This window comes from Procambarus clarkii, chromosome 6 (assembly GCF_040958095.1).
Source record: "Procambarus clarkii isolate CNS0578487 chromosome 6, FALCON_Pclarkii_2.0, whole genome shotgun sequence".
Classification (NCBI taxonomy): domain Eukaryota; kingdom Metazoa; phylum Arthropoda; class Malacostraca; order Decapoda; family Cambaridae; genus Procambarus; species Procambarus clarkii.
This window is the reverse complement of record NC_091155.1, coordinates 52192135-52219445: the sequence shown is the minus strand read 5'-3', so window position 1 is coordinate 52219445 and position 27311 is coordinate 52192135. Positions and strand designations below refer to the sequence as shown.

Below are 27311 nucleotides of genomic sequence, written 5' to 3'. Positions count from 1 at the left end.
CATGTTCTATGTGTAGCACCAACATTATAGTAAGTAAATATACCATATTTCTTCATTACTTACGTAATGCTAGGACGATTTGGGTAGTTTTGGGCCGATTTGGGTACTTCTATGGACCGCACGGGACGGTGTGTCCAGAAATGAGCATAAAACCTTCCCACGTACGATCGTCGTCGCCCCTAAATCAACACAACAACCTTCCCACAAGCTGTATACCTAGCAGGGGGCGCCACCGAGGAGAACAGTGGAAGGGCAAAAACAAACTGAATAAAATGACAGAACCCCCCACCAGGCAAAAAGAAAAACAAAACCCCGCAAGAGGACAGCGAACCCCAAGGAACAGAGCCGGCCGCGATGTCGGGAAATACAATTTATTTATTTATTTATTTATTTATTTATGCATATACAAGAATGTACATAAGGAATGTGAGGATACAAATATGGTAATTACAGTCTTGTAAAGCCACTAGCACGCGCAGCGTTTCGGGCAGGTCCTTAATCTAAGAAAATTTTAATGAGGTAAATACTTGCAAAAATTATAGACAAAAAAATGATAACAGATTACATGAAATGAAAAAAAGATGAGAGAAAATTGTAGGTACAGTATATTAAAGCACATAGGTAGCTGAGATTGATTGCAATGACAGCTTGAATGGTAGTTGACAAAAAAAATGGTAGGCACAATACAGCAGAAACAATATAAGATTGGTTGCAATGACAGCTAGAATGGTAGTTGACAAAAATTGGTAGTCACAATACAGCATATGGCTAGCACAAAGAAGAAGACAGCAATGAACACAATGATAAGTTGTTTGATATTACATAAAAATTAGGAGATTGGGTAACACTAGGTACAGAGCAAATTTAAAGCTCAGCGTAGGAAACTAAGAAGATGAAGTTAGGTACTTTTTGGTTTTGCTTTTAAATAAGGCAAAAGTTTTACAGTTTTTCAATTCACTAGGGAGTGAGTTCCATAGACTAGGTCCCTTAATTTGCATAGAGTGTTTACACAGATTAAGTTTGACCCTGGGGATATCAAAGAGATATTTATTTCTGGTGTGGTGATAATGGGTCCTATTACATCTGTCCAGGGAGAGTTTCAGAGCATGGTTTGCATTTAAGAACAGGGTTTTGTAAATGTAGTTGACACAAGAGAATGTGTGGAGGGAGTTAATATTTAGCAAGTTTAGGGATTTAAACAATGGAGCTGATCCCCAGCAAACACAGAACGTTTGTGGACGTTTTTAAATGGTTCCACAAAGGTAATACTGTAACTTTTGACATAAATACGTATATCTGACATTCTTAAAACCAAAGGATATAACTAAAAACATATATTCTTATGACACAGTTTTTTAAGATTTATGTAAAAATTTAAAAATAATAGTAAATGCTATGGTATTATAATGTTTTCATGCTTTATATTTAAGAATAAATAATTTTCAGTCAACATTTAGTTTTTTTTGTTTACTTTCTGTAAAGCTATCCAATTTACGTTCTTATAACATAAATATAACATTTATATGACGTCAGTATAACGTTATTTACACGACATCATTACGTTATTATGATGTTATATTAACGTATAATTCCTGTGTGAAAACCAGAATATATATTGAACTTTATGTTTTAAACATTGTAAAGTTATCATAAAACTTGGATTAGACGGTAAGCATGCTTTACTTATGAAAATATACAAACAAATCAACAAAAACATTTTAACATAAAAAACATAAACATAACATAAATTAATTGCATGCATGGGAGTTAACTGGAACTCTGTAATATTGCATACATGAACCTTAAGGTACAAACCCAGTGTATTTACTCATACAGTTCTTTCCTAAATCTAAATTTTTCCAATTTTTACACTTTGTTTCGAGTTCTGTCTTGTGTTGCTACTTTTAATACCCCATTAATGTCCCCTTTGTTATGTCCATTCATCCCATTGTGCACCTCTACCATATGTCACTCCTAATTCTTTGCTTTTCTAGAGAATGTAATATAAGCTTTGACAATCTTTCTTCATATGACAGGTTAACAGGTAGAACAAAGATTACCATTTATATATGGATAACTACTATAAGTCGGTTTGAATGAGTGAATTGCTGCTTGAAGATAGGTATATACACGTGTGGTACTATCAGATTGCATCGTGGTGAGCCTAAAACCCTTCAGATCCAAGCAAAGGGTAAAATGCCAGCAGATACAATTGCGAACACATTGATACCAAAATGAAAGACATATGACGAGAATTGAGGTAACCAAAGTGAAAAGTGTGTTCACATTACATTGCACTAGAGTGCTCCCAGGTTACTTTCTCTCACTTTCTCTGTTTTGTGTGGATGGTCCGCCGTGCTTTCATCACGTCAGCGGGTGGAGCACGCTGCTGTTTTTGACATTTCATGCATAAATTCCGGTTGGAAATTCTATTGCGAACACATTGATACCAAAATGAAAGACCTAGGATGACAATTGAGGTGACCAGAATGAAAAGAGTGTATACATTTTATCGCTCTTGTGCGCTCCCTGGTAACACGCTCTCGCTTTCTCTGTTTGTTGCGGATGGTAAGCCGGGCTTTTGGAGTTTATATGCCTTTAGTCCTGTAGAGAATTCTATTGCGAACACATTGATGCTAAATTGAAAAACCTAGGATGAGAATTGAGGTAACAAAGTTGAAAAGGGTATACACTTTTCAGTATTATCACGCTCAGCTTTCTTTTTCTGGTACCCTTGGCCTACATTCATCTTGTCGGCGGGTGGAGCGCGCTGCTGTCTTTGACATTATATGCACATAGTTCTGTTGGGAATTCTATTGCGAACGCATTGATACCAAAATGAAAGACATAGGACGAGAATTAAGGTGACAAAGTTGAAAAGAGTATACACTTTTCAGTATTTCCGCACACTACCAGGGAATGTCCAAAAAAAAATGGAGAGAGTGGAGGGGTAACTTGCCCAAAACGCGAAATTGTTTGGGGAGATTAACTTTCGTTCAATACTATTATGCAAGAGGAGCGACACATCTATGGTTCATCCAATAAAATCAGCAGACTTCTAGATGTTACTACTGCTCGGCTTAGACTCGGTTACAAGTATTTCTGGGAATTCTCATTATCTGCCGATGTAGACCTGACCAAATGTTAACTGTCAACAAAATTATTCGCACACCCTCCGTCACTATGTGATAGTGAATTCAGAGACAATTTTATAACCAATGTACCAACGATGTGTCAATATTTCATTCAAAATTATCTGGTACCAGAAATTTTAGCCAAATATCCCCAGTTTGCTAACTGTAAGTAGTAACAAAGTGATTGTAACCTATCCACCGCTGCCCACTGGATGGGGGGCGGTGTGCAGGACAAACATATCAATTGTGACACTAGCTCTCCACATATGTCAGTTGCTTAATTTAGAAACTGTACTTGTGATCGATCTCGAACCCATTGTTGATGTGACGACTTATACTGAATTTTGTAACTAGCTCATCAAGATTGTAACTTGCTTAGCTAAATGAATTGTGGGGTTCAGTCCCTGAGCCCATTATGTGCCTCTGTAACCCTTTCCACTACCGCCCACAAGATGGGTATGGGATGCATAATAAATGAACTAAACTAACTTTAAGGCATCCTGAAAGAAAGCTTGGAGGGTTTGAAAAATTGCAGAACGAAGCCTTGAGGATAATCCTTGGGTGCCCTCGTACCACAAAGATACTTAATATGAGAAAGGAACTTAATATTCCGAGCGTTGTTTATCGTGTTACTGAAAATAACTGTCAAATTGGTATAAAAATGCTTAGGCTAGCTCATCCTAACCCTTGCACAGAAGCCCTCCAGAATTTCTTTATTGAATGTTGAAAACAACCCTCAAGTTGACTATTTCCGTAACAGCATGCACTCCTGTATGCTAATCCCCACAATCACCAAGCCCACCCGAGTCACTCAAACATCTGCCACTACCCTGGATCACCTTTGGACTAATATAACAGCTCCCCTTACATCTGGGGTAATTTATGACAGAACAACTGACCACTATCCTACTTTCCTCATAGCAAACATTGACACATCACCACCAGAAACCAAAAAACTTTCATTCAGGCTACATAGTGAATCAGCTTTAGGCAATCTCTCTAATGCACTTCACAATATTAACTGGGAATCTGAATTTAATAATTCACAGGATATAAACTCATCAACTAACCTCTTTCTCTACAAAACTCTAAGCCTCTACAACACTCACTGTCCCCTCCTTACCAAACAAGTAACTGATAAAAGAAAAAATAACCCGTGGCTCACAAGTGGCATAATTAAATCAATCAACAAAAAACATGAATACGAAAAGAAATTTAGGAGTGGCCTAATTCCAATGGAAGTAGTTAAAAGGTACTCGTCAGTGCTTACCAGTATCATAAGAAAAGCAAAACTTTCATATTATGAGACTAGATTCAAAGAAGCAAAAGGCAACATGAAAAGCACATGGAATACCATCTCTAACATCCTGGGAACTAAACAACACTCCCACAACCAGATAACACTCTCTAAGGATGGCCTTACACTGTCATCTGACTTAGAAATGGCGAATGAATTTAATAGCTTCTTTTCATCGATTGGTGCTAACCTTGCAAGTAAAATCCCACAGACTCAGACACATATCAACACATATCTCTCAGGCAGCTATCCAAACTCTCTTCTCCTCTCACCAGTCAGCCCGTCAGATGTTGTGTCCATCATACATTCACTAAAAACCAAAGCTGGGAACATCAGTGAAATCCCATCCATTGTATACAAGAGCGCCTCCCATATGCCCTTGCACCACCTATAGCTCTGCTGTTCAACAAATCCCTTGAGTGTCATACATTCCCTGATATCCTTAAAAACGCAAGAGTAACGCCAGTTCATAAAGGAGCTAGTGGATTATGTTGCATCTCTGCTTGCCTTGATGACTGAAAGAAAGCTTAAAGGGCTTGAAAACTTGCAGAACGAAGCCTTGAAGATAATCCTTGGATGTCCCTAGTACCACAAAGATACTTAACATGAGGAAGGAACTTAATATTAACTTAATAATAGAATATGAGTGCATATTCTACTGCATTACTATTTGTAATGATCCTCATATTGTGCTTCAGTAATCCAATGTATAACCCTGAGATGTTTTCCTAATTGTACTTAGGATTCCTTGTTCATTATTGTGTATTGTTCTGATCTGCTTTTGTGTCAAATTCTTGCATCGTACCTGTAAACAATTTTTTGACAATTTTACTGTAATTATCCTACTTAAAATCATCTGTACTTGTAAAGTAAAGCTGTAATGTACCTGTTAAACACTTTTTATCAATTTTACATTTAATTATTTCTCTAAAACTCTGTTTAAGAATTTGCTCAAAGATTAGTTTATAAGGACTTGCCCGAAACTCTATATATGCAAGCTAGTGGTTTTACAAGATTATAATTCTAACTTAAGCTCTATGTTGTGTCTTAACCCCCCAATGTACGTTCTTGTATATATATAAATAAATAAAATAAATAAATAACGAGGGATCGAGGCATTAATGCGCAGTACGTGCTTCCCTCATCTGTGACGTCACAGCGCCATCTGACGACAGCATAAACACAGGCGGCCATTTTATGTTCCACCAAGATTAAAAAAAAAAAAAATAATTTTGCCCCGAGGGGCGAGTTTATTGGGCAGCGCCCAATGTGTTCGCAATAGAATGTTCTACAAGAACATGTATAAAATAAGTGACACAGAGATTATTGATGTGTGTATTTGTGTGGGTGATTATAAATATGCATGTGTATGTATATATGTATACGTATATATATATATATATGTACATGTATGTATGAGAGTGTGTACATGTATATATAACATTAATAATTTTGTAACTAGCGTCAAAAATTGTTATTTGCTTAGCTAAACAAACTAGAGAGTTCAGTTCCTGAACCCATTATGTGCCTCTGTAATCCTTTACACCACCGCCCACGGGATGGGTATGGGGTGCATAATAAAGAAAGATATTGAAATAATAAGGGTATGAAATGTATCAACATAAAACATTAATGTTAATGGCCATCAGGTAAAATCAGGTTATTATTTGTAAAGAATTTAAATGAGTTAAACTAAATACGAACTTAATATGTTTTGCTAACGCAAAAATATATTCCCGAGGTATTGTAATTGCAAATAAATATTTAATACAATTATTTGTATCATTTTTTTTATTTTAGATTTCCGTATTGCTTGATAATATATAATAGCGTTTAGATAATGCTAGCGCTGGACATTCTTTAGGCTCGTTGCATGTTGTGGTAGTCGCCGCCATTTTAAAACCGTGTCGAGAGGGACTGCTGCTGGCTTATCCACAAAATCCTGCTGCATCTTCAATAGTTAAGGTAACTGTTTTCTTTTATTTGCTCTTAGACATGTGTAGTATATATATAAGCTTGTGGTGGTAGGCTGGATGGTGTGTTGATGGCCTGGAGGCGTGTTGATGGCCCTGGCTGGATGGTGTGTTGATGGCCCTGGAGGCGTGTTGATGGCCCTGGCTGGATGGTGTGTTGATGGCCCTGGAGGCGTGTTGATGGCCTGGAGGCGTGTTGATGGCCCTGGCTGGATGGTGTGTTGATGGCCTGGAGGCGTGTTGATGGCCCTGGCTGGATGGTGTGTTGATGGCCCTGGAGGCGTGTTGATGGCCCTGGCTGGATGGTGTGTTGATGGCCCTGGAGGCGTGTTGATGGCCTGGAGGCGTGTTGATGGCCCTGGCTGGATGGTGTGTTGATGGTGGTGTTGTGTTGATGGCCCTGGAGGTGTGTTGATGGTGGTGTTGTGTTGATGGCCCTGGAGGTGTGTTGATGGTGGTGTTGTGTTGATGGCCCTGGAGGTGTGTTGATGGTGGTGTTGTGTTGATGGCCCTGGAGGTGTGTTGATGGTGGTGTTGTGTTGATGGCCCTGGAGGTGTGTTGATGGTGGTGTTGTGTTGATGGCCCTGGAGGTGTGTTGATGGTGGTGTTGTGTTGATGGCCCTGGAGGTGTGTTGATGGTGGTGTTGTGTTGATGGCCCTGGAGGTGTGTTGATGGTGGTGTTGTGTTGATGGCCCTGGAGGTGTGTTGATGGTGGTGTTGTGTTGATGGCCCTGGAGGCGTGTTGATGGCCCTGGAGGTGTGTTGGTGGCCCTAGCTGGAGGTGTGTTGATGGCCCTATATATACATTATATATATATATATATATATATATAATATATTATATTATGAATATCAGAGGTCCCAGGACAATTATTGTGCATGTGTAGTATGTATATTTATGTAGTATATTTGGCATATTTAATGGCATTTAGTTAATGCCACTTAGTGGCATGTCTCTGCACCGTTTCCAGTTTGTTGATATGCTTTCTAAGATATGGGCACACCATACAACTGCTGCATACTCCAACTTTGGTGTAACAAAAATTGTGAACAATTTGTGTAAAATAGTTTAAATCCATTTATGGGACATTCAGCAAATAGTTCTCTATTTTTTACATTCATCAATGTTTCGGTACGTGCAATAGTATGTATTGTTTCATTGCAGATAACAGCATTTAAATTTTGTTTGTTTCTTAGACTTAGACTCGTACTACCAAGTTGCTGTTGGCAATTGGATAATTTTTTTATGAAGTCATTTGTTATTTTTTCCCCTATAGTAATTTATGCTTTTGATCTCAATTAGTTTTATATCCTAGCTTTTTAATTTTTTCCCCTTATATATTGCCATCTTATCTGTCTGCTTTACATGGCTTAAGCAGAGTCATGTCTGCTTAAGCCTTTGTTATTTTACTAATTTACCTGTTTTAATTATTATTTGTTTTCAAAGTTTAGTTTACCCCATTTTATTTGCTTTTTGCAGTAGAGTACTTTACTAATAATCTTGTAATAGTAATTGGTAATGTAGCACTTGGCCTTTCTCCTTCAGAATGTATGCACACATTATAGAAAAAAGAAGAGAATACCACACAAGATGGCAGCGTATGTCACGGGCCAAAAAGCGACGCCTAAAAGAACAGGCGTCCCAGCGTGGCAAAAATGAAAATAGTGATGAGGTTGAGATTCAGTTGTTGAATCAGGATCCTTTGGCCAATGTTACAACAAACAGCATAGACGATGACCATGCTGCTTTGTCATCTAATTCAGAACCTAATATTGGTTGTGGAGCCAATGAAGATGCATCATCTCTGGAAAGTCAGAGAGAGAGAGATTGGACTTGGGACATGATTGATGAGCATGACCCAATATCATCAGAGTCAGAGAGCAGTGGTGATGAGGATGATAAATCATTATCAGATGTATTGTTAGTATGGGTTAATAAATATGGCATAACACACAATGCCATTGATAATTTATTAAAAAAATTGAGAAAACAGGGACATGCTGACTTGCCAAAAACAGCTCGTTCGTTACTGAATACAGTTAAACATATACCTACTGAGACTAAATCAGGCATGATGTATATCTACTTGGGGTAAGAGGAGGAAATGTTGAAAACTTTAAGGCTGTATCCTAAATCAACAATAAGAGATTTGGCAGAAATATCTTTAATTTGCAACATTGATGGTTTGCCAATATTTAGAAGTAAAAATGAAAGTTTATGGCCTGTTCTTTGTGCTATCAATAATGTCAAACCTATAAGAGTTTTCCCAGTAGTCCTCACATACGGAAGCTCTAAACCTAGTGATTTAGATTTTTTAAATGAATTCATTCAGGATTTGAAAAAAATTATGCACTATGGATTTAAAAATGATGACAAAACATTGCCAGTAAAACTAAAAGGAGTCATATGTGATGCCCCAGCAAAAGCAATGGTGAAGGCAATCAAACTCCACTCTGGCTACTTTGGGTGTGATAGATGTACCCAAGAGGGTGTTTGGAATGGAAGAATGACTTATCAACAAGTGAAAAATTTACAACTCAGAACAGATGAAGATTTTCGTAATCAATCTAATTCTCAACATCACCATGGTAGATCACCATTCTGTGACTTAAATATAAATATGGTGAGTACTTTTCCCATAGACTATATGCATCAGATATGTCTTGGGGTTATGAAAAGGTTACTTCTTGCCTGGATACGAAATAAAAACGTAAAATTATGTGCTCGCCAAGTTGATGAAATTAGTCAGCGTCTAATTCAACTAACACAATTTGTGCCTATGCACTTTGCACGTAAACCTCGAAGTCTTTCAGAGGTTGATAGATGGAAAGCGACTGAATACAGGCAACTCCTTCTCTACACCGGTAAGATTGTACTGAAGGGAATCTTACCCAAAGAATTGTATGACCATTTCCTGACTCTGAGTGTAGCCATTTCTATTCTTGTATCACCTAAATTGATTCAGTTAAATTACAGCCAATATGCACATGATCTTTTGCTGTACTTTGTGTTAAAGGCTCGTGAGCTGTATGGTAAGGATTTTTTAGTGTACAATGTACACTGCCTAACACACATATCCTCTGATGCCAAAGAGTTTGGTAGTTTGGACAGATGTTCAGCATTTCCATTTGAAAATTACCTGCAGCAGGTTAAGAATATGGTTCGATCAAGTAAAAACCCTCTTGTTCAAATTGCAAAGAGGCTGAAAGAGATGCAGCATGCTCAAAGGATTTATACACCAAATACAGAACATAAAATATATACCAAGGCACCAAACAATGCCTATTTGCTGAATAATGAAACTTGCTGCCAAGTTTTGGACACTGTCAGTGACACCGATGAAAATGGAGACAGCATGTTCCTTTGCAGGGTATATTCGAGAAGTATACCTCTCTTTGAGAAACCTTGTAACTCCAAATTAATTGGAGCATTTAAGGTTCTTACTAGGAATTCATCCATGAAGGTGATTCCAGCAAGAAAACTAAACCGCACAGGTATGATGATCGAGACAGAAAGCGCAAATACTTTTCTGTCAATACTACATGACTTATGACAAGTACGTATTTAAATACTGTATCCATGCTTTAATAATAGTTTGAACTAATATTGTAAGTTAATGAGATTCACAATTTTGTTTTTTATTAAAGCTATTATCTTTTGACCAATATTTACCTGTTTAAAAATCCCATTACCCTGTATTTCATGAAAATTATTAATATTTTGAGAGCACATTAAGAGATAAAACTGTATTAAGCCTTTTAGTCCATACATGGCAGCTACTGTTTATACCAACCGAAAATCATTTACAAATGTGGCTAATCTATGATTGACATAATCAAGTAAATCTATTACCAACTTTATGCTAATTTCTTTTTTTGGGGAGAACAACCCTTAATAAGATTTTTCAATTTTGTAGATGACATCTGAAAAGCGGTATGCAGTGGTAGGCTTCAATGATCGTAGTGTGGGTATCATCTCCACAACCTGGATTGAAAAATCTGATGATGTAAGCATTACTTTGAAACTAAAAAATTGCATATATTGAGTTGCTTTAAAAATATTCCAAATTAGTGCTAAAATTAGCATGTAACAGTTTATTTCGACTTTTCAGGACAAAATATTGTGCTGGTGGCCACGGAGCAGGCATACAGTTAGTGCCCAAAAGCACGAAAAGCCAGACACGACAAATTGGCGAGTGCATGTCGTATCAACAATCCTATCAACAACTGGTAGGTATTAAATTTATAATTATTAAGATTTAAGATACAAGACACCTATTCATTCATTCACCATAACTTTAACACTGCAGACAAAAACAGCATTATAATTATATTTTAATCACAAGATGGGTTTCCTCATAGCTACTTAAGACTTTTGTGCCCCAGTTATAAGTTCCAAATCATGTACGTCGTTTTATTAAACATCTCTTTAGGAAGCTGATTTAAGTTATTTCTTAGTGTTCACTACTCTACTAGGTAACGATAAATATATATCTCGCTGATATATTACTAATTATATTCAATTATTACAGATGATTTTGACGTTGCAAAACGAAGATGCTTAGCTGCGGAAGACACTTCAAATGTCGAAACTGAAGACGATATGGGCTATCCTCGACAACGAAAAAGGAAACCATGCTTCAAATATGAAGAAGATAATTCCGAGAATAACAAACGTAAGCATTGATAACCTACTACAGTAATTTAAAAAAAATTTGCAACTTGAAAAATGCCATTCAATACATTAAGCAATTTAAATAATTTCAGGCAATCATCACTCGTCTCAATCCAAGAAGAAGTGTTCGCCATCTTCATATGAGAATACACCTTCAAAAGAAATAAGTCCTCCGCAAATACCATATTATTCTGGTATATTAAGTGAATGTAAGGATTAGTAGTAAATAACATTAAAAGTTCTAAATTGATATTTAACCATGCTTCCTTTGTTTGGTTATTTATGCTTTTGGGTTAAAAAAAACTAAAAACTGCTCTAAACTTAGTTCTTGCTGTTTTTTTTGTTTTTGTTTTGTTTAATTCCTTCTGGAAGTACTAGAAGCTTTGAGTAATTTTTATGCTTATCTGGAATTTCTGTATAGAAATATGTGTTTATTTCTAATTGTTTAATATTAAGCATATTATTCTTTTATGTGCATATGGGGTCTAGTGAACTTTTCCCACTTTGTCTAGCAGGTGCTTTTCACTTGTCACAGTTCAGGGAAATTTTGGTTTTCCTTTGATCTAGTCACTAGAAACAAGCAGGTTTGTTATTACTTTTCTTTTTGTTTGTCCCTTACGAGTTAATTTGTCCTTTATCTTACCTTTACCTTACGTGTTAATTTGTCCCTTACCTTAAGTTAATTTTTAAAATATGTATCTCATATTGACCCCCACCTCTCTCATGTTAGTTCAAACTATATTAAAGTCTTAAAAATATATTTTGGTTAACAAGTGTTTGAAATAAGCATAACTCCTTTTCAGCTAATAGAACAGTCCTACAAAAGCCGTCTCCAGTGAAGACTACACTTCACAATACACCTTCAACGCCATCAGTATTTCCTCATGAAGGTAATAAGTTAATTTTTAAAATGTGTATTTCATGTTGACCCCCACCTCTCTCATGTTAGTTCAAACTATATTAAAGTCTTTAAAATATTATTTGGTTAACGAGTGTTTGAAATAAACATAACTACTTTTCAGCTAATAGAACAGTCCTACAAAAGCAGTCTCCAGTGAAGACTACACTTCACAATACACCGTTGACGCCATCAGTATTTCTTCATGAAGGTAATAAGTAATTATTTAAAATATATATCATGTTGACCCACTCTCTCATGTTGACCCTCATTCTCTCTCTCATGTTGACCTCCCTTTTCTCATGTTGAAATTTGTTTTGTTAATTTTGTTCTGTCACCTCTTCTTATTCTGTGTGTATGTGTCTGTCTGTCTCTGTATGTCTCTCTATCTTTCTTTTTCTTTATTTATTTCTTTCTTTTCTTTTTTCTTCTCTTCTCATGTTGGCCCTCCTCTCTCCCATGATAACCCCCCCCCCCTCTCTGATGTTGGCTCGCCCTCTTTCTGATGTTGGGTAGTTTAAATGTGATGTAGACATATAGTATAACTTATAATATTAGTATGCAGTAGTAAAAGCTCATGAAATTTGTTGATTATAAATTACAGTAGTTAGATTTTAATAGCTAAATCTTGCAATCTTAAAGACAATGAGCTGGTCACGCCAAGTACTTCAGTCGTTAGGACTCCAAGGTCAAGGAATTTATTCGACCCAAAGTCACCAGACAAGAACGATGGGAGTTTGAAAGAAATGATGCAGAATATGAGTAAGTTTTGAAAGTTTAATTAATTTATTATGTAGCCTATAACCTATATGTACCCTATGGGTGATAGGCATAAGTTTCATGTTGAAGTAGACTGCAAACTGAGCAGGTTAGATTGCTGAATTTGCTTCCAATTATATAAGCAGTTTCATAATTAATAAGAAATTATCCCATTATCTATCACATCAGTCATAGCCTACTTTTTGGGTGCTTTCTCAGTGTCAGTTATTTTAAAATATACTTTATAATGCTTTTATTTTAAATGTACATTCAAGATATGTAATATAATAGCATGTACACTTTCTATATACTGTATAAATTTCCAGGTAACATGTTGCAGGCCATATACACTGAAGTGAATGAACTGAAAAGTGATGTGAATGAACTGAAAAGTGATGTGAAGATATTGAAAGCAACTTTGACTACAAAAGAAACAGACAAGATCATAGAAGATCTAATACCAAATCCTATTGCTGCAGAAGGTGATCTTAATGTTCTCAATAGGAAGTTAGCGGAATCGAGTTTCAGAACAAAATTTGTAAGTGGTATTTTAACAGTAATGTTTCCTTCAATTTTTCATCTTAAATATTACAGATATTTGCTAATTTTCTAATTAAATTTTTTTGATAGTTCATGCAGAAAAGATAAAATTGCTAAATAATAAGAATAATGATATAATCTTGTTTATATAGGATAGGATAAAATATAACACTTACGTATTTGTAAATTATGTAATATTAACACAGAGTCTTTCACACTCTCCTGAGTGCTTTCTCAAGGTCTTGAGTGTATGGTTAGGATGAGGCTTACATTTCAACGACTATATTTCTCTTGCTAATTTTGTTAGTCGTTGAGATGTATCTCTTCATAACACACACACTTATCTGCTTGATGGGGGTCTGGGAGTTCTTCTACTCCCCAAGCCCGGCCCGAGGCTAGGCTTGACTTGAGAACTTTGGTCTAGTGCTTGGTGATTGTGGGGATTATCATAGAGGATTACATGCTGTTATGGAAACAGTCAACTAGAGGGTTATTTTGTAGACCCAGGTCAATATTGAAATCACCTCCTAGAATGATGTGATTTTTGTTGAGATGTTATTTATGATAAGATGCCTTATCATAAGTTATGATATATATATATATATATATATATATATATATATATATATATATATATATATATATATATATATATATATATATATATATATATATATATATATATATATATATGTGTGTGTGTGTTTCATTGAATATGACCGCATATTCTGTATTTATTATTTTCTGGTTTAGGGCTTCTATCCCTCTAACTATTTTCTTAGCATCAGGGCTTATTTGAAATAGGAGTTCTCCAAAACTCATTTTCGTACTTTTAAGGTGAAGAAAAGAAGTGATTTACTATAGAGTGTATTACACTTATTTATATAATTTGCACGACGTTTCGAACCTCCATGGTTCATTCTCAAGTGAACAGATCTTGCAATACTAGTTTCACCTCACATTTATCCCTTATGTATCCCCCCATGTTTTCACCTTCATTGTATTATCACCTGACCCAGTGCGGGTATAAAATCAACTAGTATTGTAAGATCTGTTCACTTGAGAATGAACCATGGAGGTTTGAAACGTCGTGCAAATTATATAAATAAGTGTAATACACTCTATAGTAAATCACTTCTTTCTTCACCTTAAAAGTACGAAAATGAGTTTTGGAGAACTCCTATTTCAATTAAGCCCTGATGCTAAGAAAATAGTTAGAGGGATAGAAGCCCTAAACCAGAAAATAATAAATACAGAATATGCGGTCATATTCAATGAAACATGTTTGAAAGAAAACCTGCTGCCAGTATACACCAATATATATATATATATATATATATATATATATATATATATATATATATATATATATATATATATATATATATATATATATAGATATATATAGATATATATATAGATATATATATAGATATATATATAGATATATATATAGATATATATATAGATATATATATAGATATAGATATATATATATATATATATATATATATATATATATATATATATATATATATATATATATATATATATATAATATATGAATACATACACATACATACACATACATACATACATACATACATACATACATACATACATACATACATACATACATACATACATACATATATCAAAATTACTAGTGTACTACATTTTTGTTGTTGCTTTTAGGTGTTGCTTTTAACCAGTGTACGTGGATCTGATTGTGCAACTACAGTTCGAAGAATGATGAAGAAGATAGGAACAAACGGCCTTTGGTCATTATACAGCCTAAAAGGACAAAAGAAGAAATTAGCATTTCTAGAAAAACAAGAACTATATAATGTTATTTTAAGTAAGTAACAAAAAAATTAAATAATTTTTTTTTATTTAAAATTCACTAAAAAATTAAAATTTTAAGTTCAAATTAAGTGTACATTAAGTATAAATGATTATATTTCTATCACTTGCTCTTAAGATTGTTTCATTTAATAGAGGTTGGTCATAATTGTTCTCTGCTGCTAGTACTGTAGAACTGACTGACTTAGCTATGGGAAAATGTAAACTTAATTGGTTTATCCTTTACAGTATTTTGCAGTTTATTTCATGATCCTGTGGTTAATACTTGCATAAATAGTAGATTGCAAAATGCATTTTTATATCATTAGTATTAAATAATAATAATAATGTAAATAATTGACTTTTAAACAACGTACAATTCATTGGTCGGTGAGATTATATTAGTAATATTTTTTCATTCTTGCAAAGCCTCAATAAAGCCGTTAACATGTTAATATAAACTTGATCACCTTCCACTTTTTTTCTCATGTGCTACCTACATGTACGGAACCTTATTCCTAAATGCATATCTTGTTCTGAAACTTGTCTTTTATATGTTGTGTATCACCATCTCTGGAGAGTTTTATCTGATGTGTAAATTACTTTTAATTTTACAGAATATTATTGTTATACAGAATTTGTTATATAAATAACTGTTAATTTTACAGAATCATCTATCAACGCACATCCACAAGTTAAGGTGGAAGACGTGACCTTTCAAATTTCTGAAGTACTTAAACATGCTCCAAACAGGCCTGGTGGATCTAGGTACAAGGTAAAATAATTTAAATTTTTTTTGTTTTCACTAATTATCTGTTTATATATATATGTATATATATATATATATATATATATATATATATATATATATATATATATATATATATATATATATATATATATATATATATATATATCGTACCTAGTAGCCAGAACACACTTCTCAGCCTACAATGCAAGGCCTGATTTGCCTAATAAGCCAAGTTTTCATGAAATAATTGTTTTTTCGATTACCTAACCTAACTTTTTCGGCTAACGCAACCTAACCTATAAAGATAGGTTAGGTTAGGTAGGGTTGGTTAGGTTCGGTCATATATCTACGTTAATTTTACCTCCAATAAAAAAAATTGACCTCATATATAATGAAATGGGTAGCTTTATCTTTTCATAAGAAAAAAATTAGAGAAAATATATTAATTCATGAAAACTTGGCTTATTAGGCAAATCGGGCCTTGCATAGTAGGCTGAGAAGTGCATTCTGGCTACTAAGTACGACATATATATATATATATATATATATATATATATATATATATATATATATAGATATATAGATAGATATATAGATAGATATATAGATAGATAGATAGTCAGTGTCAGACCACGGAGGAAAATTGAAACAAGAATTTTTCCGATGCAGGAACCACACACAGGCCCAAACATGGATAATCATAGCATAAAAATAGTAAATATTTACAATGAATTAGTGAGACAAATGTGTTCCAATGATCCTACTTAAATCGCCCTTTAATTGATCTATTAAAAATGGATCTAAGTTATATAAACCGCTGCTAATGTTCAATTTACTTTCTTTTGTGATCTGTATCAAAGCAGATCCAATTATGTTTCTGTTATAAGTATTTTTACCATTCATTATTGAAGAAGCCATCTCCCAATCTATGTTTGGGCCTGTGTGTGGTTGCTGCATCGGATGGGCCAATAGGCCCTCTGCAGTGTCCACGTATTGTACCTCGCCTCACTCCACCATTCTCTCCTGCCTATTTATGTCCAGTTCTCGACCTGTAAATCCACTCGTTCTGAAGATGTCCTAATGTCCGAAGATGTCCTAATGTCTTAACAGCAAGTGTTTCTGTCAAATTCCTTAAGGAAATATCTGAGTTCCCCATTATGACCTCTCCACAAATCAGGTTTTTCAACTGCTTCAAGCTCATTTTCTTCCAGATTATAATGCATTGCATACTTTAGTCCCAAAAAGACATGGTCACTTTTACCCAAGGGAGGGAGGTACTGAATGATAAATCTCTCCTCTTTCCTGGTAAATATAATATCCAGCATGGAGGGAACATCCCCTTCCCTCATATATATATATATATATATATATATATATATATATATATATATATATATATATATATATATATATATATATATACATGCAATTGATATATATATATATATATATATATATATATATATATATATACATGCAATTGACGATCACAAAACACTGATCATTTTATGCGGAAAATCCACAGAGAAATATGAAATGAGGTGAACGTTTCGGCTTTGTTAAAGCCTTTGTCAACACCAGACTCAATCAGTCTGGTGTTGACAAAGGCTTTAACAAAGCCGAAACGTTCACCTCATTTCATATTTCTCTGTGGATTTTCCGCATATATATACATATATATATATATACATATATATATATATATATATATATATATATAAATATATATATATATATATATATATATATATATATATATATATATATATATATATATATATATTTGTGTGTGTGTAATTTATATAAACAAATAAATATTAATTAATTTTGTTAATATCTTTTCAGGGAAAACTTGCAAGTACGATTCGTATACAAGAGGGGCAACAAGAGGCAGAGGATGTCTACTAAGAAAATTCACAATTAAGTGTTTATCCTCACTCTTGATATATGGTCTTCTCTGGTCTCTTTATTTTCTCTCCTCACAAATGTCCCTTTTTTTTAATTTCTTTTACGTTTCTCTCCTGTTTTTCTTGTCTCTTTTTATCTCTCCTTTCCTCCTCTCTTCTAACACCTCTCGTTTTCTGTCTCTTCTAGCTTCTTTCTTCCTTTACTTTTTACATTTGTGGAATTCACTTGCGTCGTTTTTATCTTGTATCTTTTTCTTATCTTGTCTTTCTCTTCCCCTTCTCTTCAATGTTCTCTCATTTCTCTCTCCCCTCTCTGTTGTTTCTATTCTGTCTTCTCTCCCCTTGCCTTAATTTTGTTCTGTCTCCTCTCTTCTTGCATGGTGCTAACATTTGAATAAATGATTTACAATTTGTATTTTTAGTCATAGAAAAACTATAGTGTTATAGTATATAGTGTATACTCAGGAAATTTTACTTGTTTTAGTTTTAAGTAACAATAACTGCTTGTGACGTCAGACTGATCTCAGCATGACATGAATCACAGCCTGCTTGACGATGAATTGTTTGAAGGTGCTTAATTGTCAAGTTTTCTTGAATAATATATTTTTTTCTCTCTTTTTTCTTTCTATCTTTCTTTTTCTTTCTTTCTCTTTTGTTTTCTTTCTCTTTCTTTCTTTCTTTTTCTCTTTCTTTCTCTTTCTTTTTCCCTTTCTTTTTCTTTCTTTCTTTCTCTGAAAGAAAGAAAAATCTTTCACTTTCTACATGAATATTATACTTAACTGTGTTTACATTCACTTGTAGATTTATATTTTTAGTTAATTAGTCCTAAACTTTAAGATTTTACTTTATAATTTGAATAAATGATTTATAATTTGTATTTTTAGTCATAGAAAAACTATAGTGTTATGTTATATAGTATATAATGTATACTCAGGAAATTTTACTTGTTTTAGTTTTAAGTAACAATAACTGCTTGTGACGTCAGACTGATCTCAGCATGACATGAATCACAGCCTGCTTGATCATGAATTGTTTGAAGGTGCTTAATTGTCAAGTTCTCTTGAATAATATACATTTTGTCTCTCTTTCTTTTTTCTTTCTATCTTTCTTTTTCTTTCTCTTTCTTTTTCTTTCTTTCTCTTTCTTTCTCTTGTTTTCTTTCTCTTTCTTTTTCTCTTTCTTTCTCTGAAAGAAAGAAATCTTCTCTCTCTCTTTCTACATGAATATTATACTTGACTGTGTTTACATTCACTTGTAGATTTTTATTTTTAGTTAATTAGTCCTAAACTTTTGATTTATAGATTTTTATTTTTAGTCATAGAAAAACTATAATGTTATATGTATACTCGGGAAATTTTACTTGTTTTAGTTTTAAGTAACAATAACTGCTTGTAACGTCAGACTGATCTCAGCATGACATGAATCACAGCCTGCTTGATCACGAAATCTATTGTGTTCACATATTGCATATATAAATTTTTATAGATTTTTAGATTTTTACTTTTATATTCTGTTATAGATATAGTCTATATTTCGAGCTATTACATATATTTTGTTGTATTACTCAATCTTAAATAAATATAATATTTTAATTCTCTTTTTGTACCCTACTTATTTGTAATTTACACGTACATATATAGGATGTCCATTTCTTTCTCAGATATGTCTTCTTTCTTTCTCTCCCTTTCTATTTCAGATATAATTTAAAAAATTATTATACCCTAATTTACCCTAAACGTTATTTTGTAGGTAATTAAAATATTATAAAAAGGTTTTTTTAAATGTTATTTATTTACGTTCTAAGGTCATATATAAAAATTCTCAAAAAACATTTTTAAAACGTAATTATAAACGTGCTGAAAACAATGAAATGTTGTTTTTAGAATGTTTTAAAAACGTGAAAATGTTTGCTGGGGAGTGTTGTCTGAAAGCAGAGTTAGTTATACAATACAATACAATTTTATTTAGGTAAGGTACATACATACAATAAATATTTACAAGGATTGTTTGACTTATAGGTATAGCTAGTACATACAATGCCTAAAGCCACTATTACGCAAAGCGTTTCGGGCATGATAAACTTAAATGACAAGCTTAATACTAATTGAGCATAATGAGTAGAATGAAAACAAGAAATGAAAACATAGATGAAAAAGCAGCACAAATACAATTATGTCGACAAACAGCGCTCTTTAAAGAAAAAAACAGACATTGGTTGACAATAGAAGGGTAAGGTAGGTTACAGGGAATTTATTAGGTATAGCTTCGCTTTTAACTTAAACTGGTTGAGAGAGGTACAGTCTTTAACATGGTTGGGAAGGTCATTCCACATTCTGGGCCCCTTGATTTGTAGAGCATTTCTAGTTTGATTAAGTCGTACTCTAGGAATATCAAAACTGTATTTATTTCTGGTGTGATGCTCATGGGTTCTGATACAACCTTCTATGAAGCTTTTGAGATCAGGATTGGCATTATAGTTTAGCGTTTTATATATGTATAATACACATGAGAGAATGTGCAGTGACTTAATGTCTAACATATTCAGAGATTTAAGTAGGGGTACCGAGTGATGTCTGGGGCCAGAATTGGATATTGTCCTAATAGCAGCTTTGTGTTGAGTAATTAGAGGACGTAAGTGATTTTGGGTAGTAGAGCCCCAAGCACAAATACCATAGTTGAGATATGGATAGATAAGGGAGTAATAGAGAGTCACCAGGGCAGGGCGTGGTACATAATATCTGATCTTAGAAAGAATGCCCACAGTTTTTGAAACTTTTTTTGATATGTTTAGAATGTGTCCCTGGAAATTAAGCTTGTGGTCAATGAGAATGCCAAGGAATTTGCCATCTAATTTGTTACAAATTTGGGTATTGTTTATTTTGAGATTTATTTGATTAGAGGATTTATTGCCAAACAGAATATAAAAGGTTTTGTCAATGTTAAGGGTGAGTTTGTTGGCAGTTAGCCACAGATGGACTTTATTTAGCTCAGTATTTACTGTGGCATTTAGAGCAAGGGGATCAGGACTGGAGTAAATGAAGGTTGTGTCGTCAGCAAATAGAATTGGTTTGAGGTGTTGGGAGGCATTTGGAAGGTCATTAATGTAGATGAGAAAGAGGAGAGGGCCAAGTATGCTGCCCTGGGGAACACCAATGTTGATGGGTAGGGTGGGAGAAATTGTATTATTCACAGAAACATATTGGAGCCTGTCAGTAAGGTAGGATTTGAGGTATTTTAGGGAGTGTCCTCTGACTCCATAATGATGTAATTTAAGAAGAAGGTTTTGGTGGTTGACAGTGTCAAAAGCTTTACGCAGGTCCACAAACAACCCAACAGAGAACTCATTTTTATCAAGAGCTGTATGAATCGAGTTAAGCATACTAATAAGTGCATCGTTAGTGCTTTTTTTGGGTCTGAAGCCATATTGGCAAGGGCTAAGTATATTGAGTTTGGCTAGATATGAGTAAAGCTGAGTAGATATTATTATTATGATGAGTAGATATTATTATTCTGATAGCAGATTTTTGCTGTGTGATGATGGGCTTAAGGTGGTTTGCCGTGGTAGACCCCCATGCACAGATACCATAATTAAGATAGGGGTAGATTAGTGCATAATATAGTGAGAGGAGAGCAGAGTTAGGAACATAATATCTGATTTTGGAGAGTATACCAACTGTCTTAGAGACTTTCTTAGTTATGTGTTGAATGTGGGTGCTGAAGTTGAGTCTCTTGTCTAGGAATAGGCCAAGAAACTTGCCATCATTTTTATTACTGATGTTGATGTTGTCTATCTGTAGCTGAATTGCATTTGATGATTTGCTTCCAAATAAGATGTAGTAAGTCTTTTCGATGTTTAATGTTAGTTTGTTCGTTGACATCCATAAGTGGACTTTTTTTAATTCATTATTCACAACATTATTTAGTGTATGTGGGTTGAGGTTTGAATAGATAAAGAGTAGTATCGTCAGCAAACAGTATAGGTTTGAGAATATTAGAGACATTAGGCAGATCGTTTATATATATAAGAAATAGAAGAGGTCCTAAGATGCTGCCCTGTGGCACTCCAAAGGTAATTGGTAGAGTGGAAGAAGTTGTATCATTGATGGTTACATATTGGTGTCTGTCACTAAGATAGGATCGGATGTAGTCAAGGGCAAGGCCTCGGATTCCATAATGTTGGAGTTTAAGTAAGAGGTAGTTGTGATTAACAGTATCAAAGGCTTTTCTTAGGTCAATGAAGAGTCCAATCGGAAACTCATTTTTGTCAAGGGCTGAGTAGATAATGTCAAGGAGACTAATGATTGCATCGTTGGTGCTCTTTTGGGACCGGAAGCCAAACTGGCAGGGGCTGAGTATGTCGAATTTTACGGGGTAGGAATAGAGCTGTTTGTAAATAATTTTTTCAAATATTTTTGATTGAATGGGTAGATTTGATATTGGTCTATAATTGTTTATGTCCGCCGGATTGCCTCCTTTATGGACTGGCGTTACTCTTGCTTTTTTGAGGATATCAGGGAAGGTGTGACACTCTAGATTTGTTGAACAGTAGTGCTATGGGTGGGGCAAGGGCATGGGAGGCTCTCTTGTACACAATGGACGGAATTTCACTGGTGTTCCCTGCCTTGGTTTTTAGAGAGTGTATGATGGACACAACATCTGCCGGGCTGATTGGTGAAAGGAGAAGAGAGTTTGGATAGCTGCCTGAGAGATATGTGTTAATATGTGTCTGAGTCTGTGGGATTTTACTGGCAAGATTAGCACTGTTACGGCCCTCTCGGGACGCAACGGGGTTCTTACTCTGATGTTGTTAGAGGAAGATATATGTATCCGATCCCAAGCCAGTAGTGGCTATCAAGGGATGAGATCCATGACGCAAGTAACTTAAAGGGAGTAGGGAAAGAAAGCTAAGAACTTAATATAATATAATGTTCACCATCACCGTTTAAATATATAAAATAAAAGAGTACACAAGGGGGAGGGGTATTAACACTTTACAAGGGGATCGTGCACAATCTAGTCTTCTGCTGAAGACTCTTGATCAAAAAGCTAGGTGCTGAGTCCGCGGTGCTTTCTTCGTGGCCTCAAGACGTGTCCTCTGAGAACGCCGAGCCTACCCTGGCCACAGGTCAGCCACAACACAGGTCCACTGGGGGCACCGTCGTGGAGGCCGTCAACCACACGTCCAGCAGGTCTGCTGGCAGGTACTGAGCCACCAAGGCTGGTACGGCCACTCCACGAACGATAAAAAGGGTACGCCCTAGACAGGAGTCTCGTGTGATATCACCAATCACCCTCCTGTCCTCAATACCCCAGTGGATTATCGTCTCCAACCGTCGGTCCCGGGTAAATCCTTTCACTGCCACTCCATTGGCAGGCTTAACACACCACAGTGTTCTTCCGGGGGGACGACGTCACAACAGCTGCAGCAAACTTCACAGTATGGAGACTGGCTGCCTCGGGTAGACTCACTCCACCTTCAACACAGTGGTCCCAGGTCGGCTCTGTAAGCAGACACGTCATTAATAACCGGGACACTAATACTCCTCACTTACGGTGGCGGGCGCAAACACCTGACGTATCCAGTCCATAGATGGCGCTGTCGTCGGAGCACCACCTCACCAGAGGTCAGGAGCGGCGGTGTTGAGCGCTGAACCAGACTGGAAACTGGTCCTCGAGGCCAGTACACGCTGTCCTCACTAGGTGTCGTCGTTCGTTTGGCGGGGGTTTCGGGAGCTGACCCACAGATGGCGTGTTTGTCACTGCTCCAGGCTCGGACGCTGGATCCGGGTTCGTAACAAGCACCAACCGATGAAAAGAAACTATTAAATTCATTTGCCATTTCTAAATCAGTTGACGGTATATCCCCATCCTTGTAGAGTTTTATTTGGTTATGTGTGTGTTGTTTAGTTCCTAGGATACTAGAGATAGTTTTCCAAGTGTTTTTCATGTTGCCTTTTGCTTCATTGAATCTATTCACATAATATGCAAGTTTTGCCTTTCTTATGATACTGGTAAGCATTGATGAGTACCTTTTAGCTACTTCCTTTGAAACTAGGCCAATCCTAACTTTCTTTTCATATTCATGTTTCTTGTTGATTGAGTTGAGAATGCCACTTGTGAGCCATGGATTGTTTAATCTTTTGTCAGTTACTTGCTTGGTAAGAAGGGGACAATGAAGGTTGTAGAGGCTTAGAGTTTTGGAGAGGAAGAGGTTAGCTAATGAATTTATATCATGGGTATTATTGAAATCAGAATCCCAGTTAATATTGTGAAGTGCCTCTGCAAGATTGTCTAAAGCTGATTCACTGTGTAGCCTAAATGAAATTTTCGTGCTTTTTGGTGGTGTTATGTCCATGTTCGCTATGAGAAAGGTAGGATAGTGGTCAGTTGTTCTGTCGTAGATTATACCAGATACAAGGGGAGCTATTATGTTTGTCCATATGTGATCCAAGGTAGTGGCTGATGTTTGAGTGACTCGGGTAGGTTTGGTGATTGTGGGGATTAGCATACAGGAGTTCATGCCGTTAAGGAAATAGTCAACTTGAGAGCAATTTTGTTGACCCAGGTCAATATTAAAGTCTCCTCCCAGAATGATGTGGTTTTTGTTGAGATTGTTGTTTATAATAAGATTCCTTAGGTTGTCTGAGAAAGAAGCTATGTTAGTATTGGGAAATCTATAGATGGCTCCAATAGTCAAAGAGGATTTAAGGGATTTAATTGTAAACTGAGCAAAAGTATATTCACAGTAGTCATCTCTGTCACTAATAACACTGTTGCAGATAAATGTATCTCGGTAATATATAGCTGTGCCACCACCTTTTTTATTAGGCCTACAGTTATGAATGGCTTTATAACCAGCTAAGTTGTAGAGTTGGGTATAGTCTTTATTTAGCCAAGTTTCTGTTAAAATAATGAACGATAGGTTAGTACCTAGTGCTGTGAGTAGTGCATTTAAATCGTCAAAATGTTTACCAAGTGATCTAACATTTTGGTTATAAACTGATAGATAGGTGCTATTTTGGAGTTTGTTTTTAGCCTGGTGTGCTGTGAAATACTTGCAATAATGATGATCAATGTGCTGGTTGGTATAGATATGAGACAGAAGATTTTGATCGGGATCAATATCAGTGTGCATAGAGATGCAGAGGGATCACGATACAAGATACACGATAAAGCAAAACACAAGAATAAAAGCAAATACAATAAAATAGTAACAATTTAGTAGTAAAATAAAGATCCAATAGATAACCAGGGAGGACACAGAAGTTACATAAAATAAAAAACAAAAAATCAGCAGAGACTGACAATATAAATGTAAAATAAAAAAATAAGAAAAATAATAATCATAAAAAAAATGATCTTGAAGATAATTAGCTTAGTAATGGTTAATTAACAGGGGTAATAAAAAGCCCTAGGTTTAGTGACAAGGGGATTAACTAAGAACAAATAATTAAGAGTATAAAACAGGCAAAGATGACAAACAAAAAAATAAAATAAAAATAAAAATAAACACCTTTGGAAAGGAAAGGCAGAGCTTAAGTACACTTTGGTTGTATATGAGACTACAAATTATGTTCTGGTTATTCAGCTGATATCCCACAGTCATCCAGGAAAGAAGTGAGGTGTGCCTCAGTGGTTATGACATAAATTTTTCCAGAGTCAGTCTTCCTAGCTATTATTTTACCATCGCGCACAAAACAATGTTTAATAGCAGTGGATCTTTTGCAAATTCCACGTAGTTTAAATAAGATATTTTGTCTGAATTTGGTTAGACATTCGTTCACATAAACCTTGGATTTCATAGCGACTGCAGCAGTGATAAGGTCTGACTTGCGGGAGCAGCTATCTAACTTCACCCGTATCTTTATCATGTTGTTTGTACCAGGTGATTTGGTACCCACTCTATAAGCTGACTTAATGTCTCTTGCTTCGATTGAATAATTCAACTTAGTACGCAATTCCTGGATCACGATGGCAGTACAGTCTTCTCTGTCAGTTTCATGGGGAAAATCCTGTGATGAGATGATGACAGAATCAAAGGAGCTTAAGTTGGTCTGATTCGTCTTGGGTTGCAGTGTGTTGCTGTTGTAGGGAGTTAAAGTGGTTCTCTAACTTTTGTAACATATCTTCTTGCTTCTTAGAGGTTTCTGCTGGTTTAAAGTTAGTAACCGAGATCTGAAGAGAGCTTAATTCCTGTTCGAGGTGGCTGACTCTGGCAGACAGATCTTGGTTAATCTTGTGCATGGCCAAAGCATCACTCTGAAGCTTCATTATCAGGTCCGACTGCTCTCGGATTATAGACTTTTGGTCATCATGTATTTGAGTCAATAATCTGAGCCATGGATTATCAGCGGGACGCTTAAAGTCAGAACATGGGGAGGCAGCTCGTTTAAGTTGCTCCATATGGTTACATAACTGTTGCAAGGCTCGAGTAAGTGACGACGCTTCAATCAGCTGGGAAGGTTTGTTATTGTTGACGCACGGAGGGTCGGTACTCCCCCCGGTAGCCCCTAAGGGGGAGACAGCCGCGTTATTCCTGTTGCTAGCTTGGCTGGTTGGGTTCATCCTGATAGGTGTGCTATCATTCTTTGCGGCCTTGCCGAGCTTAGAATTGCTTTGCATGGTAGCAGCAGAGATGTACGCAGCAGATGGGATATACTCGTTGCTATGGCAGCAGCAAGCGTCAGGTTAGCTTCCTCCAGGGAGCAACACAAATGAGGTCGAGATGAGCTAGTAGGTTAGGTTTTGTCGAATATTTCGGTCACATTTAGGTCACTGGGTACTTAGCTGCCTTCTGGGATTGTTACATCATGTTTGGGATGTTGTGGGCTCAAGGAGCAGCTGATAAAGTTGGAGGGGCAGCAGGGTCGTCAGGAGCGGATGAGCGTTCGTGATTCGATGACAAGCTGAGCATGCAGCACCCTGCGCCCCTACCAGTGCAAACTGCCTCTTACCTGCCGGTAACAAGGGAGAACAGAACACCCAAGAGCCCAACAGGCGGCCGAAAAACCGAAAGGTAAAACGGACCAGCAGAGGCAGACCCCGAGGAGCCTGTGGAAGGTGACCCCAAGCCCCAAGGGCAGTACTTACAGGGCACCTAGGGAAGGCAGCACTAGGCGCATGCAGCCCGAGTACTGAAGATAACTCCTGGCTCTCGCACCCACAAAACCAACACCACATGCAAAGCACAGTGCAGTAGCGACACCGGAGCCAGAGTACACGACCATCGCCCATAGCATCAGCCTCAAGAACTGAGGTGTGGGTAGCCGGCGCGGGGGGTCTGGGGCTCCCTGGTGAATGCACTACTTTGCATTCTTTTTATTTATTTTTTTCAATCAAATATATAATCAATAAGTAAATATGAAAGGTAATAAACAAGTTGTAATAAACAGAATACAAGCAGATCCACAAAAATAGGCAAGACAATAAGCAAATACATTCATAAACAAATTTGTAATAGGGAAGGAGCACCACCGTTAGCTTGAAGGATTCAAGACGCTTTGTACACTGACAACATCGCTCACTAATATCTC

General features: G+C 35.8%; 1 protein-coding gene across 2 annotated transcripts; it reads left to right on the top strand.

Annotated features, from left to right (window-relative positions):
• The first annotated feature begins 6315 nt into the window (after positions 1-6315).
• Positions 6316-19370, top strand: LOC138354689 (uncharacterized). 2 transcript variants are annotated; one of them, XM_069309053.1, is made up of 13 exons: positions 6316-6396; positions 7953-9963; positions 10324-10413; positions 10519-10636; positions 10939-11082; positions 11174-11290; positions 11885-11971; positions 12104-12190; positions 12622-12741; positions 13065-13276; positions 14974-15136; positions 15789-15895; positions 17717-19370. In XM_069309053.1, exons 3-13 carry the CDS (start codon positions 10324-10326, stop codon positions 17777-17779), a joined length of 1308 nt encoding a protein of 435 aa, XP_069165154.1. In that variant the 5' UTR covers positions 6316-6396; positions 7953-9963; the 3' UTR covers positions 17780-19370. The 2 variants fall into 2 exon arrangements, with proteins under 2 accessions (XP_069165154.1, XP_069165150.1); XM_069309049.1 differs by lacking the exons at positions 10324-10413; positions 10519-10636; positions 10939-11082; ... (6 more) ...; positions 15789-15895; positions 17717-19370 and having other exon boundaries at positions 7953-10060.
• The last annotated feature ends 7941 nt before the right edge of the window (positions 19371-27311 follow it).

What these genes read in the sequence shown, in the direction of transcription:
- LOC138354689 (XM_069309049.1), top strand. Translation starts at nt 8,512, where the DNA reads ATGTTGAAAACTTTAAGGCTGTATCCTAAATCAACAATAAGAGATTTG.